Source organism: Chiloscyllium plagiosum, unplaced genomic scaffold (assembly GCF_037043375.1).
Source record: "Chiloscyllium plagiosum isolate Xiang-an unplaced genomic scaffold, Cpla_swu_hap1 HiC_scaffold_8, whole genome shotgun sequence".
Lineage (NCBI taxonomy): Eukaryota > Metazoa > Chordata > Chondrichthyes > Orectolobiformes > Hemiscylliidae > Chiloscyllium > Chiloscyllium plagiosum.
In genome coordinates, this window is record NW_028270146.1 from 13,730,439 (window position 1) to 13,746,175 (window position 15,737).

Below are 15,737 nucleotides of genomic sequence, written 5' to 3' on the forward strand. Positions count from 1 at the left end.
TAGCAGGGTTGTTGTTATGGGTGATTTCAACTTTCCCAAGATCGACTGGAACCTCCTTAGTGCAGATGGTTTGGATGGAGCCGTTTTTGTCAGGTGTGTTCAGGAGGGTTTCCTTGCTCAGTAGTAGACAGACCGACGAGGGGAGAGGCCATTTTGGATTTGGTGCTCTGCAACGAGCCAGGACAGGTGTCAGATCTCACGGTGGGAGAGCACGTTGGTGAAAGTGATCACAACTGTCTCACATTTACCATAGCCTTGGAGAGTGAAAGGAGCAGTTACCGAGAGAAGATATTTAATTGGGGAAAAGGAAATTATGACGCTATCAGACAGGAGTTGGGAAGTACAGACTGGGAGCAATTGTTCCACAGAAAGGGCACAGCAAACATATGGAGACTATTTAAGGAGCAGTTGTTGCGAGTGATGCATGAATTTGTTCCTCTGAGACAGGTAAGAAGGGGTAAGATTAAGGAACCTTGGATGACGAGAACAGAGGAACTTCTTGTCAAAAGGAAGAAGGCAGTTTACCTAAGGTGGAGGAAGCAAGGATCTAGCACAGCTTTAGAGGATTACAGGCTAGCTAGAAAGGAGCTCAGAATTGGACTGAGGAGAGCCAGGAGGGGGCACGAAAAAGGCTTGGCAAGAAGGATTAGGGAGAACCCCAAGGCATTTTACTCATATGTGAGGAATAAGAGAGTGATCAGGGAAAAGGTAGGGCCGATCAGGCATAGCGGAGCGAACTTGTGCATGGAGTCTAAGCAGATAGAGGAAGCCCTAAATGAGTATTTTGCTTCGGTTTTCACCAAGGAAAGGGAACTTGTTGTAAATGAAAACTTAGAGGAGCTGGGATACAGTCTTGACCAGCTCAAGATTGATGAAGATGTTGTGCTAGAAATTTTGGAAAACATTAAGATTGATAAGTCCCCAGGGCCAGACCAGCTTTATCCTAGGCTGCTTGGGAATTCGATTAACGAGCGAAATACTCCCCACCTGTGTCCTTTGGATAACTGACGATCCTTATATGTAGTGTATACAGACACACGTACATAGCGTGTATGATCCTGTCTGTATCACATCACATAACCCCACTGTGTGGCTGACTACATGGCACAGCTGTTTCTGGGATCCAGATCCACTCCAGAACTTAATCACAAAAGCCACGGCAGGACTGAGGGTGACAATTTCCGATTGAGATGAGGAGGAATTTCTTCCCTAAGAGGGCTAAGAGACTTTGGAACTCCTTGCCACAGAGAGCTGTGGGGGCACAGTCCTTATGTATATTTAAGGCTAGCAGAGAGAGAGTATTGATCTGTCAGGGAATCCAGGGTTACAGGGCAAAGGGCAGGATGTGAGGAATGTCAGATCAGTCATGATCCTGTTGAGTGGACGAGCAGGTTCGAGGGGCTGACCTATAGTCATGGAGTGGGAAAGGAGCAGACGGTGTAGGAAAGTGTTTAATTGGGAGAGGGGAAAAATACAATGCGATTAGGCAGGAACTGGGCACCTAAATTGGGAACAGATGTTCTCAGAGAAATGCATGACAGAAATATGGAGGTTGTTTAGGGAGCATTTGCTAATAGTTTTGGATAGGTTTGTCCCACTGAGGCAAGGAGGGGATAGTCAGGTGAAAGAACCTTGGGTGACAAGGGATGTGGAACATCTAGTCAAGAGGAAGAAGGAAGCTTACTTAAGGTTGAGGAGGCAAGGATCAGACAGGGTTTTGGAGGGTTTCAAGGTAGCCAGGAAGGAACTGAAGAATGGACTGAGGACAGTTAGATGGGGGCAGGAAAAAGCTTTAGCGGGTAGGAATAAGGAAACCCCTAAGGCATTCTACACTTATGTGAGGAACAAGAGGATGGTCAGAGTGAGGGTAGGGCCAATCAGGGATAGTGGAGGGAACTTGTGCCTGTATTCAGAGGAAGTAGGGGAGGTCCTTAATAAATACTTTGCTTCAATGTTCACTCCTGAGAGGGACCTTGACGATTCTGAGGACAGCATGAAACAGACTGCTATGTTCGAACAGGTTGATGTTAAGAAGGAGGATGTGCTGAAAATTTTGAAAAATGTAAGGATAGATAAGTCCCCTGTGCCAGACGGGATATACCCAAGGTTTCTACAGGAAGTGAGGGAAGACATTGCTGCGCCTTTGGCAATGATCTTTGTGTCCTCACTGTCCACTGGAGTAGTACCAGATGATTGGAGGGTGGCAAGTGTTATTCCTTTGTTCAAGAAAGGGAATAGGGATAAGCCTGGGAATTACAGACTAGTTAGTCTTACATTGGTGGTGGGCAAATTATTGGAGAGAATTCTGAGAGACAGGATTTATGATTACTTGGAAAACCATAGTTTAATTGGAGATAGTCAGCATGGCCTTGTGAAGAGGTCATACCTCACAAACTTTATTGAATTATTTGAGGATGAGACAAAATACGTTGATGAAGGTAGAGCAGTGGGTGTGATGTACATGGATTTTAGCAAGGTGTTTGATAAAGTTCCCCATGGTAGGCTCATTCAGAAGGTAAAGAGACATGGGATACAAGGAAACCAGTCTGTCTGGATACAGAATTGGCTGGGCCATAGAAGACAGAGGGTGGTGGTAGATGGAAAGTATTCAACCTGGAGCTTGGTGACCAGTGGTGTTCCGCAGGGATCACTTCTGGGACCTCTGCTCATTGGGATTTTTATAAATGACTCAGACAAGGAAGTGGAAGGTTGGGTTAGTAAGTTTATCGTTGACACAAAGGTTGGTGGAGTTGTGGATGGTGTGCAGGGCTGTTGTAGGTTGCAATGAGACATTTTCAGGACACAGAGCTGGGCTGAGAAGTGGCAGATGGAGTTCAACTTGGAAAAATGTGAAGTGATTCATTTTGGAAGGTCGAATTTGAATGCACACTACAGGGTTAAAGGCAGGATTGTTGGCAGTGTGGAGGAACAGAGGGATCTTGGATCCATGTCTGTAGATCCCTCAAAGTTGCCACCCAAGTTGATAAGGTTGTTAAGAAGACGTATTGTGTGTTGGCTTTCATTAGTGGTGGGATTGAGTTTAAGAGCCGCGAGGTTATGCTGCAGCTCTGTGGAGTCCTAGTTAGACCACACTTGGAATATTGTGTTCAGTTCTGGTCACCTCATTATAGGATAGATGTGGAAGCTTTAGAGAGGATGCAGAGGAGAGTGACCAGGAAGCTGCCTGGACTGGAGGGCATGTCTTATGAAGAAAGGTTGAGGGAACTAGCAGTTTCTCATTGGAGCAAAGAAGGATGAAAGGTGACTTGGTTGAGGTGTACAAGATGTTGAGCGGCATAGAAAGAGTAGATAGCCAGAGACTTTTTCCCAGGGCAGAAATGGCTATCACAAGGGGACATAATTTTAAGGTGACTGGAGGAAGGTTTAGGGGAGATGTCACAGGTAGGTTCTTTACACAGAGAGTGGTGGGTTTGTGGTGCCCATAGTGGTAGTAGAGTCAGTTACATTAGGGACATTTAACCCACTCTTGGATAGGTACATTGATGATAGTAAAATGAAGGGTAGTTGGGTATTTTGAACTTAGAGTAGGATAAAAGGTCGGCAGCACATCGAGGGCCGAAGGGCCTGTTCTGTGAACTACTGTTCTGTGTTCTAAAGAGCTGCCCAAATGATGGCTGTCAATTGCTTTTTTTTAAAAATCCTATCTGGTTCACTAATGTCCTCCAGGGAAGGAATTTGCCATTCTTACTTGGTCCGGCCTACATGTGACTCCAGACCCAAAGCAACGTGATTGATGTTTACCCGCCCTCTGTGATTGGCTCAGTCCGAGGGAAATTAGAGACGGATAATGAATTCTGGTCTTGCCCGTGACACCCACATCCCATGAAAGAATGTGTTAACCCATATTGTCTGTGTTTATCTCCGTGTCTGAGACACGTCGTATGGACTGCCTCCGTTTTGATGCACTGGTTCATTCCGATCTTTCCAGTGACCCCGAAATGCCGGCTATTGCACCTGGAGATGCTTCACAAGATGCGGACAGCGAGCAGCCAGCCTGGGGGTAGGAGGGTGGATGACCTGTACGACCCGGACTGTGAGACCAATGGCACCTTCAAGGCCAAGCAGTGTGATGATGACTCCAACCTCTGCTGGTGTGTGGACAGTGCAGGGGTCAGGGTCACTGACAAGACTGGCGACGACCCCAAATGTGACCAGCTCGTCCGTGTCCAGTGAGTTCCACTCTGTGATGTTCAGAATGAGTCGGGCTTCCCCTGAGGAAAACTCCCTGCCTGGCATCGCTGCCCACCTCGCACTCCGCTATTATCACGGCAGCATGATGGCTCAGTGGTTAGCACTGCTGTCTCACAGCACCAGGGACCTGGTTCAATTCCTGCCTTGGACGACTGTCTGTGTGGAGTTTGCACATTCTAACTGTGTCTGTGTGGGTTTCCTCCGGGTGCTCCAGTTTCCTCCCACAGTCCAAAGATGTGCAGGTCATGTGAATTGGCCATGCTAAATCGCCCATAGTGTTAGGTGCATTTGTCAGGGTAAATATAGGGAAATGGGTCTGGGTGGGTTACTCTTCGGAGGGTCGGTGTGGATTTGTTGGGCCAAAGGACCTGTTTCCACATTGTAGGGAATCTAATCTATATACTGAAATCCCCCCTGCTATCACCATGATATTAACAAAATCCCCCCGGCTATCACCATGGTATTACCGAAATCCCCCCTGCTATCACCATGGTATTTACTGAAATCCCCCCCGCTAACACCATGGTATTTATTGAAATCCCCCCTGCTATCACCATGGTATTTACTGAAATCCCCCCTGCTATCATCGTGGTATTTACTGAAATCCCCCCCGCTAACACCATGGTATTTACTGAAATCCTCCCCGCTATCACCATGGTATTACCAAAATCCCCCCCGCTATCACCATGGTATTTACTGAAATCCCCCCCCCCCCCGCTATCACCATGGTATTACCGAAATCCCCCCCGCTATCACCATGGTATTTACTGAAATCCCCCCCCCCGCTATCACCATGGTATTACCGAAATCCCCCCCGCTATCACCATGGTATTTACTGAAATCCCCCCCCCCCCGCTATCACCATGGTATTACCGAAATCCCCCCCGCTATCACCATGGTATTTACTGAAATCCCACCCCCGCTATCACCATGGTATTACCGAATCCCCCCCACTATCGCCACGGTATTTACTGAAATCCCGCCTGCCCCCGCTATCACCATGATATTTACTGAAATCCCAACCCCGCTATCACCATGGTATTACCGAATCCCCCCCACTATCACCATGGTACATACTGAAATCCACCCCCACACTATCGCCAAGTTATTTACTGAAATCCCACCCCCCTGCTATCACCATTGTATTTACCGAAATTGTCCCCCCCTGCTATCACCATGGTATGTACTGAAATCCCCACCGCTATCACCATGGTATTACCAAAATCCCTCCCCTGCTATCACCATGGTATTTACTGAAATTCCCCCCCCCGCTATCACCATGCTATTTACTGAAATTCCCCCCCCCCGCTGTCACCATGGTATTTACCGAAATTGTCCCCCCCTGTTATCACCATGGTATTTACTGAAATCCCCCCCCCCCCCCCGCTGTCACCATGGTATTTACCGAAATTGTCCCCCCCTGCTAGCACCGTGGTGTTTACTGAAATCCCCCCTGCTATCACCATGGTATCTATTGAAATCCCCCCACCCTGCTATCACCATGGTATTTACTGAAATTCCTCCCCCCCCCGCTATCACCATGGTATTACCGAAATCCCCCCCCCCCTGCTATCATCATGGTATTTACTGAAATCTCCCCCTGCTATCATCATAGTATTTACTGAAATCCCCCCCCCCACTATCACCATGGTATTATTGAAATCACCCCTGCTATCACAATGGTATTTACTGAAATCCCCCCTGCTATCATCATGGTATTTACTGAAATCCCTCCCTCCACTATCGCCACGGTATGTACTGAAATCCCACCCCCCTGCTATCTCCATGGTACGTACTGAAATCCCCCCCCCCCGCTATCACCCCCTGCACTATCGCCACGGTAAGTACTGAAATCCCGCCCCCCGCTATCACCATGGTACGTACTGAAATTCCCCCTCCGTATGACCCCCTGCACTAACGCCACGGTATGTACTGAAATCCTGCCCCCCCCGCTATCACCATGCTATTTACTGAAATCACCCCCCCCCCGCTATCACCATGGTACGTACTGAAATCCCACCCCCCACTATCACCATTGTATATAATGAAATGGCCCCCCCCAGCTATCACCATGATATTTACTGAAACTCCCCCCCCCTCCACTATCACCATGGTATTTACTGAAATCCCCCCCGCACTATCGCCACGGAATTTACTGAAATCCCGCTCCCCCTTGCTATCACCATGCTATTTACTGAAATCCCCCCCCGCTATCACCATGGTATTTACCAAAATTGTCCCCCCCTGCTATCACCATGGTATTTACTGAAATCCTCCCCCCCCAGTATCACCATGTAATTTACTGAAAATCCCCCCCCCGCCCAGCTATCTTCATGGTATGAACTGAAATTCCCCCCACCCCCCCGCTGTCACCATGGTATTTACTGAAATCCCCCTCCCCCGCTAACACCATGGTATATACCGAAATTGTCCCACCCCCGCTATCACCATGGTATTTACTGAAATCCCCCCTGCTATCACCAATGTATCTACTGAAATTCCTCCCTCCCCTGCTATCATCATGGAATTTACTGAAATCCCCCCCGCTATCACCATGGTATTACCGAAATCCCCCCTGCTACCACCATGGTATTTACTGAAATCCCCCCCGCTATCACCATGGTATTACCGAAATCCCCCCTGCTATCACCATGGTATTTACTGAACTCCCCCCCCGCCCCCCGCTATCACCATGGTATTACCGAAATCCCCCCTGCTATCACCATGGTACGTACTGAAATCCCCCCCCCCCCACTATCACCGCCTGCACTATCGCCACGGTATGTACTGAAATCCCGCCCCCCCGCTATCACTATGGTACGTACTGAAATCCCCCCCACCATCACCATTGTATATACTGAAATCCCGCCCCCCCGCTATCACCATGGTACGTACTGAAATTCCCCCCCCGCTATCACCATGGTACATACTGAAATCCCCCCCCCCCTCCCAATACTATCGCCACGGTATGTACTGAAATCCCGCCCCCCCGCTATCACCATGCTATTTACTGAAATCACCCCCCCCCCCCCCCCCACTACCCCCACTATCACCATGGTACATACTGAAATCCCACTCCCCACTATCACCATTGTATATAATGAAATCCCCCCCAGAGCTATCACCATGATATTTACCGAAATTCCCCCCCCCCCCCCCCCCCCCCCCCAAAGCTATCACCATGGTATTTACTGAAATTCCCCCCCGCACTATCGCCACGGAATTTACTGAAATCCCCATCCCCCACCCTGCTATCACCATGCTATTTACTGAAATCCCCCCCCCATCACCATGGTATTTACCGAAATTGTCCCCCACCCTGCTATCACCATAGTATTTACTGAAATCCCGCCCTCCCCCCCCCCCCACTATCACCATGGTATTTACTGAAATCCGCCCCCCCTGCAATCACCATGGTATTTACTGAAATCCCCCCCCCCCCCGCACTTTCGCCACGGAATTTACTGAAATCCTGCTCCTCCCCCCGCTATCACCATGCTATTTACTGAAATCCACCCCCCCACTATCACCATTGTATTTACTGAAACTACCCCCCCCCCCCACCAGCTATCACCACGGTATGTACTGAAATTCCCCCCTGCTATCACCATGGTATTTACTGAAATGCCACCCCACCCCCGCCATCACCATGGTATTTACTGAAATTCCCCCCTGCTATCACCATGGTATTTACTGAAATCCCACTCCCCCCACCCCCGCTATCACCATGGTATTTACTGAAATTCCTCCCCTCTTGCTATCACCATGGTATGTACTGAAATTCCCCCCCTGCAATCACCATGGTATGTACTGAAATTCCCCCCCCCCTTGCTATCACCATGGTGTTTACTGAAATCCCGCTCCTCCCCTTACTATCACCATGGTGTTTACTGAAATCCCCCCCCCCCCCGCTAACACCATGGTGTTTACTGAAATCCCGCCCCCCCCCGCTAACACCATGGTGTTTACTGACATCCCCCTCCGCTATCACCATGGTGTTTACTGAAATCCCCCCCCCCCCGCTAACACCATGGTGTTTACTGAAATCCCCCTCCGCTATCACCATGGTGTTTACTGAAATTCCCCCTCCCACCCCCCTGCTAACACCATGGTATATACAGATACCAGCTCTGCCAGCCTGGTACTTCTGTGGTTATGTTCCCTGAAGCCATGTGTAATGTCTTGGGTAGAATCACTGCTATAGCCATCTGTCTTACTGACAACAGTCCAAATTTACTGAGAAATGATGTTGACTTGAAACCTTTGGCAGAAGACAGACTCCATCTTAATCAACAGTAATGATTCATTTCAAAATACTTAATATTAATTATTATTATGTCTGGGACACATAGTCATAGTCATAGAGATGTACAGCACAAAAACAGACCCCCCGGTCCAACCCTGTCCATGCCGACCAGATATCCCAACCTAAACTTATCCCACCTGCCAGCACCCGGCCCATATCCCTCCAAACCCTTCCTATTCATATACCCATACAATTGCAACATTTAAGAGGCATTTGGATCAGCCTCCACCACATCCTCTGGCAGCTCATTCCATACACGTACCACCCTCTGCGTGAAAAAGTTGCCCCTTAGGTCTCTTTTATATCTTTCCCCTCTCACCCTAAACCTATGCCCTCTAGTTCTGGACTCCCCGACCCCAGGGAAAAGACTTTGCCTATTTATCCTATCCATGCCCCTCATAATTTTGTAAACCTCTATAAGGTCACCCTTCAGCCTCCGACACTTCAGGGAAAACAACCCCAGCCTGTTCAGCCTCTCCCTATAGCTCAAATCCTCCAACCCTGGCAACATCCTGGTAAATCTTTTCTGAACCCTTTCAAGTTTCACAAAATCTTTCCGATAGGAAGGAGACCAGAATTGCACGCTTACACATTACTGTTCGCTACAATAATGCTAACACATTGACTGGGGAGGAGATAACCTAATGATAACCCATCGATCCAGAGACCCAGGTGATGTTCTGGGGACCTGTGTTTGAATCCCACCACAGCAGATAGTGGATATTGAAGAATTTAATGACAAATGTGAATCCATTTGCTGATCGTCAGGAAAATCCCATCTGGTTCACTAAGGTCCTTTAGGGAGGGAATATGCCATCCTTACCATCCTACAGGTCACTTCAGACCCACAATAATCTTGTTGGCTCAACTGCCATCAGACTGGGATAGGCAATAATGGCTGGTCCAGCCATTGTGCCCACATTGAGAATGAATGAGAAGAGAACTGGAGCACTCAAGCACATACATTGGTTAGCTACTCCTTGGAACAGTGGGGTGGTCTATCCTAATGGGGTGGAGCTCATTTCATCATGTCAGTTAACCTTTTCAAGTACAAACTGCATTTTATATAACAGCTTGAGTCTTTTTCTCCTGAGCCATGCTTTCCAAAGTGTGCAGAGCTCTTGATGATAAGCACAGAGTATGCACATTGGTACAACGGATTGGATGTGGTCTCATTTACCTTACGTAAAGAGCAGAACTCTCTGTAACAGTATCAGTGCATTCTACTCAACAGCGGCTTCACTCTTTATCTGCCCCTGGAGATGTTATAGAGATGTACAGCACAGAAACAGACCCTTCAGTCCAACACGTCCATGCCAACTAGATATCCTAAATAAATCTCGCCCCATTTGCCAGCACTTGGCCCATAATCCTCCAAACCCTTCCTATTCATATACCCATCCAGATGCCTTTTAAATGTTGCAATTGTACCAGCCTCCACCACTTCCTCTGGTAGCTCATTCCATACACATACCACCCTCTGCGTGAAAAAGTTGTGCTATATGTCCCTTTTAAGTTTTTCCCCTCTCACCTTAAATCTATGCCCTGTACTTTTGGACACCCCTACCCTGGGAAAAGACCTTGTCTATTCACCCTACCTATGCCCTTCATGGTTTTATAAACCTCTATAAGGTCACTCCTCAGCCTCCAATTGTTAATTTAAATTTTCATGACCATTACTCACTTACCATTGCCAAGTGGGACAGTGATGGACCAAGTGATCTCCAGCTACCACAAACTCCTTTGGGGTAATTAATTGTTAAAGTTGGTTTGAAACTGAAGATTGGCTCTGATTACATTGAATAATGAAGCAGACTTGACAAGCTGAATGGTCTACTCTTGCTCCTATGTCTTATATTCTGGTGTATAGCCCGTTTGAGTTGCATGGTGGCTGACTTCATTCAGAACAAAAATAATTGGTGAAAGAAGAAATGTACTATCGAGATGTTTCCATCGTGCACTCATCAGGACACATGCAAGAATGCCAAATTTCAGAGAGAGCAACAATTTATACTGCTTGAGAAAAGGCTGCCAATTGGTTGACACATTGTCATGGAGAATGTACCAGGGATGACTGAGCCCTCCATGGTTTAGTTTAATTTGAAATGGGTGAACTGTTCAACATGCTGCTATTCTGTACAGAGTATTAGATTAGATTAGATTAGATTACTTACAGTGTGGAAACAGGCCCTTCGGCTCAACACATCCACACCGACCCGCCGAAGCGTATACCACCCAGACCCATACTCCTACACTTACCGCTTCACCTAACACTACGGACAATTTAGCATGTTCAATTCACCTAACCTGCACATTTTTGGATTGTGGGAGGAAACCGGAGCACCCGGAGGAAACCCACACAGACACAGGGAGAATGTGCAAACTCCACACAGAGAGTCGCCTGAGGCGGGAATTGAACCCGGGTCTCTGGCGCTGTGAGGCAGCAGTGCTAACCACTGTGCCACCGTGCCGCCCACGGCTGTCTGGGTGAAATTCCAGCAAATCAGCAATGCCACAGGCCTCACTGATGATCATAAATCAGTCAATTGCCCCTTTCTTTTAGATTAGATTACTTACAGTGTGGAAACAGGCCCTTCAGCCCAACAAATCCATACCGACCCTCCGAAGAGCAACCCACCCAGACCCATTCCCATACATTTACCCCTTCACCTAACACTATGGGCAATTTAGCATGGCCAATTCACCTAACCTGCACATTTTTGGACTGTGGGAGGAAACCGGAGCACCCGGAGGAAACCCACACAGACGCTGGGAGAATGTGCAAACTCCACACAGTCAGTCACCTGAGGCAGGAATTGAACCTGGGTCTCTGGCGCTGTGAGGCAGCAGTGCTAACCACTGGGCCACCGTGCCGCCCACTTGGCACTTGGCAATCCAATATTGATAAATATTGTCAACAGCACAATTCCATTCCAGCAACACTCACCTTCTGTAAAAACCAAGAGATTAAAAGTCACAGGTTGTCAAATCCATAATGGACCAATCACAAAACCTGTGAAATGTTGTGTTGGTTTCCCCCTCAAATCCCATTGCCAATGAGAATGTGAGGTATTACCCTTTCTAAGTTCTCCCTCAATGGGACAAAGTAACTGGCTAATAGATAGGGGGGCATGGTGTCCCTGAGTAACAGGATGGACTAAATCAAGAAAAGTTGCTTCAGTCTAATCGTAAACCCCACTCCTGACCTTTCTCAGTATTGTTTGCTCAGGGGCAAATGTTTTTAGGAGGAAATCAAATTGCCAGCCTGTCATGTGAGGCTGAAATGAGTAACGCTGCCTCTCCCTGTTCTCCCACAGTCTCATCCAGATCGATTTCAGCTTTAAAGTGGAGTTTGTCTTCCTAAAGATGAAGGAGCAGGCTCTCCGGCGGTGAGTTGGGTTGGAATCTCTCGACGTGCTCACATGGTATCGAGTAACTTGGGCTCTATCGCAGGACAGGTGGAGGAATGAATGTTAACCAGAGTTCCAGTACCTTCCCACTGTCCACTGTACACCAATCTGCAAGTCCACTGTACACCAATCTGCATATCCACTGTACACCGATTTGTACATCCAGTGCACACTGATCTGTGCATCCAGTGTACACGGATCTGTACATCCAGTCCGCACCAATCTGTACATCCAGTGCGCACTGATCTGTACATCCAGTGTACAGGATTTGTACATCCAGTCCGCACCGAACTGTACATCCAGTGCACACACACCTGTACATCCAGTCCGCACCGATCTGTACATCCAGTGCACACATATCTGTACATCCAGTGCACACAGATCTGTACATCCAGTGCACACAGATCTGTACATCCAGTGCACACATATCTGTACATCCAGTGCACACGGATCTGTACATTCAGTTCGCACCGATCTGTACATCCAGTGTACACGGATCTGTGCAACCAGTGTACACGGATCTGTGCAACCAGTCTGCACCAATCTATACATCCAGTGACACTGATCTGTACATCCAGTCTGCACCAATCTGTACATCCAGTGCACACTGATCTGTACATCCAGTCCGCACCGATCTGTACATCCAGTGCACACACATCAGTACATCCAGTCCGCACCAATCTGTACATCCAGTGCACACACATCTGTACATCCAGTGTACACGGATCTGTACATCCAGTGCACACACATCTGTACATCCAGTGCACACAGATCTGTACATCCAGTCCGCACCGATCTGTACATCCAGTGTACCCGGATCTGTACATCTAGTCTGCACCAATCTGAACATCCAGTGCGCACCAATCTGTACATCCAGTGCGCACTGATCTGTACATCCAGTGCACACGGATCTGTACATCCAGTGTACACGGATCTGTACATCTAGTCCGCATGGATCTGTACATCCAGTGTACATCGATCTGTACATCCAGTGTACATCGATCTGTACATCCAGTCCACATCGATCTGTACATCCAGTCCGCACCAATCTGTACATCCAGTGCACACAGATCTGTACATGCAGTGTACACCATTCTGTACATCCAGTGTACACGGATCTGTATATCCAGTGTGCACCGGTGTGTACATAGAACATAGAACAATACAGTGCAAAACAGGCCCTTCAGCCCTTGATATTGCACTGACCCCTGAATTAATCTAAGCCCATCCCCCTACACTATCCCATCATCATCCATGTGCTTATCCAAGGATTGTTTAAATCTCCCTAATGTGGCTGAGTTAACTACATTGGCAGGTCGGGCATTCCACGCCCTTACTACCCTCCGCATAAAGAACCTACATCTGTCTTAAATCTATCACCCCTCAATTTGCAGCTCTGGCCCTTCGTACACGCTGACATCATCATCCTAGGAAAACAACTTTCACTGTCTACCCTATCAAATTCTCTGACCATCTTGTATGTCTCCATCAAATACCCTCTTAGCCTTTTTCTCTCCAATAAGAACAGACCCAAGTCTCTCAGCCTTTCCTCCTAAGACCCTCCCTCCAGACTAGGCAACATCCTGGTAAATCTCCTCTGCACCTTTTCCAATGCTTCCACATTCTCCCTGTAATGGGGCGACCAGAACTGTACACAATATTCCAAGTGTGGCCGCACTAGCGTTTTGTACAGTTGCAGCATGACATCACGGCTCCGGGACTCAATCCCTCTACCAATAAAACCTTCTCCCCAGCCCCACCCCCTTCCCATTTATCTCTCCATCCCGGAGGCTCCCTGCCCGAAATGTTGATTTTCCTGCTCCTCGGATGCTGCCTAATCTAATCTTCTACGTTTTGCCCACTCTCTGGGTACAGACGTTCCTCCTTAACCCCTGATTGGATTTTATTTGGCTTCTAATTCTGGACTCCGCCCTAAACAGGAACATCTTCCCCTCCCCTCACAAGCCTTTCATCTGCCTGTTCATTTTTGTAAAAACATAAGCCTTTTCTTTGCGCGAGAGTAGAGTCCCAGCTCAAAGAAAATTTCTCTGTCCTGCTGTAGTCCCTGTATATTGCAGGAGGTTAATCCCATTGTTCAACGTGAAGCCCCACTTCCAAACTAACCACAGAGAAATTCAAAGTGGGACTCAGGAAGATGACTTATTTCTTGTGTTTCAGGAAGGTGGCCATCAAACTGGTTAAAGAGTACACACTAAAGGCAACTCAGATCCTGGAAATCAAGGCAAGTATCTGAGTCCTATTCACAAGTTCCTACAGTACTATTCAGGGCAGCGTGAGGAATCTTTCAGGTATCCTGGGCTGCATTAGTCCATCACAATGGCTTTGTGGTTTTAATGCGAGGCTATTAATCCAGAAACCCAGCTCATGTTCCGGGGACCTGGGTCTGAATCCTGCTACTGTAGATATTGGAATTTGAATTCAATAATAATCTGGAATTAAGAGTTTCATGGTGATCATGGAAGCACTGCTGATCGTTGGAAACCCCATCTGGCTCACTCGTGTCCTTACCTGGTCTGGCCTACATGTGACTCCAGACCCACAGCAATGTGGTGGACTCTTAACTGCTCCTGAACAGTTACAGATAGACAATAAATACTGGTCTAACAAATGAGGTCTGCATTCTTTAAGCAAATAAAACATTACCCACAGGTCGCTTAACAGAAGAATCGGAACAGAAGAAGTTACTCCAGACTCAACACATTAACTGGGTGACTCTCTGCATCCAGGGATGCTGCTGGGTTTCTGCAGCACTTTCTGTTTTTAGTTCAGATTTCCAGCCTCCGCAGTACATTGTTTTCATCTGATTTGTTTGTTGGATGTTAGTTTATGGGATCTTGTTGTGTCCAACATTATTGTCCAGTTTCCTTCATCATGACAAGACCTGCACTCCAAAGGCTTGTCAGTGGCTGAAAGGGTATTATATACAATCCCTACAGTGCTGAAAAAGGCCATTTGGCCCATTGAGTCCATGCTCACCTTGCAAAGAGCATCCCACCCAGACCCACCCCATAACATCACATTTCCCCATGGTCAATCAACCCTTACCTGCGCATCTTTGGACTGTGGGGGAAACCCACGCAGACACGGGGAGAACGTGCAAACTCCACACAGACAGTCGCTCGAGGCTGGAATCGAACCTGGGTCCCTGATGCTGTGAGGCAGCAGTGCTAACCACTGGAGCCAAAAAGCCTGAAGATGCTGGAATCCAAAGTAGAGAAGCAGGAGGCTGGAAGAACACAACAAGCCAGGCAGGAGATGGAGAAGTCAACTTTCTTCAGCTCTATGACTCCATAAGGTGTACAGTTATTAATGTGCAGATAAGCGCATTCAGGAGGGGTTAATATCTGAGTGGTGAACTTTCCCTGTTTAGGGTGAGGTTTCTTTTTTGGAAATATACTGTGACAGTCCCTTTCACACTCCTATCCCGCAACGAAAGACCTGTCTGGCAAATTTTATATTTTTACATTCACAAGCTCCCAGGAAATAGGAGGCCATTTGGTCCATCAAACCTGCTCCATCATTCAACTTCCATCATGGCTTAACTTGGGCTTCAACTCCACTTTTTTGTCTTCAGAACAGCTCCCCTCTTCCCCAGTACTGGTGCCAATGTCCCATGAACCCGAACCCATTTCTCCCACCAATCTTTGAGCCATGTCTTTACCTCTTGAAACTTGAAAGGGTTCAGAAGGCATTTACCAGGATGTTGCCAGGATTGGAGGGTTTGAGCTATAGGGAGAGGCTGAACAGGCTGGGGCTGTTTTCCCTGGAACATCAGAGGCTGAGGGGTG

At 47.7% G+C, this 15,737-nt stretch overlaps 1 protein-coding gene across 1 annotated transcript in view; it reads left to right on the top strand.

Annotated features, from left to right (window-relative positions):
- LOC122553358 (epithelial cell adhesion molecule-like) overlaps positions 1–15,737 on the top strand; it is a 34,585-nt gene that overhangs the window by 3,362 nt on the left and 15,486 nt on the right. Inside the window, exons 3-5 of the mRNA XM_087989596.1 lie at positions 3,950–4,190; positions 11,836–11,907; positions 14,107–14,170. Of these exons, the coding sequence (XP_087845722.1) occupies positions 3,950–4,190; positions 11,836–11,907; positions 14,107–14,170 (377 nt within the window). The remainder of the gene's footprint in view (positions 1–3,949; positions 4,191–11,835; positions 11,908–14,106; positions 14,171–15,737) is intronic.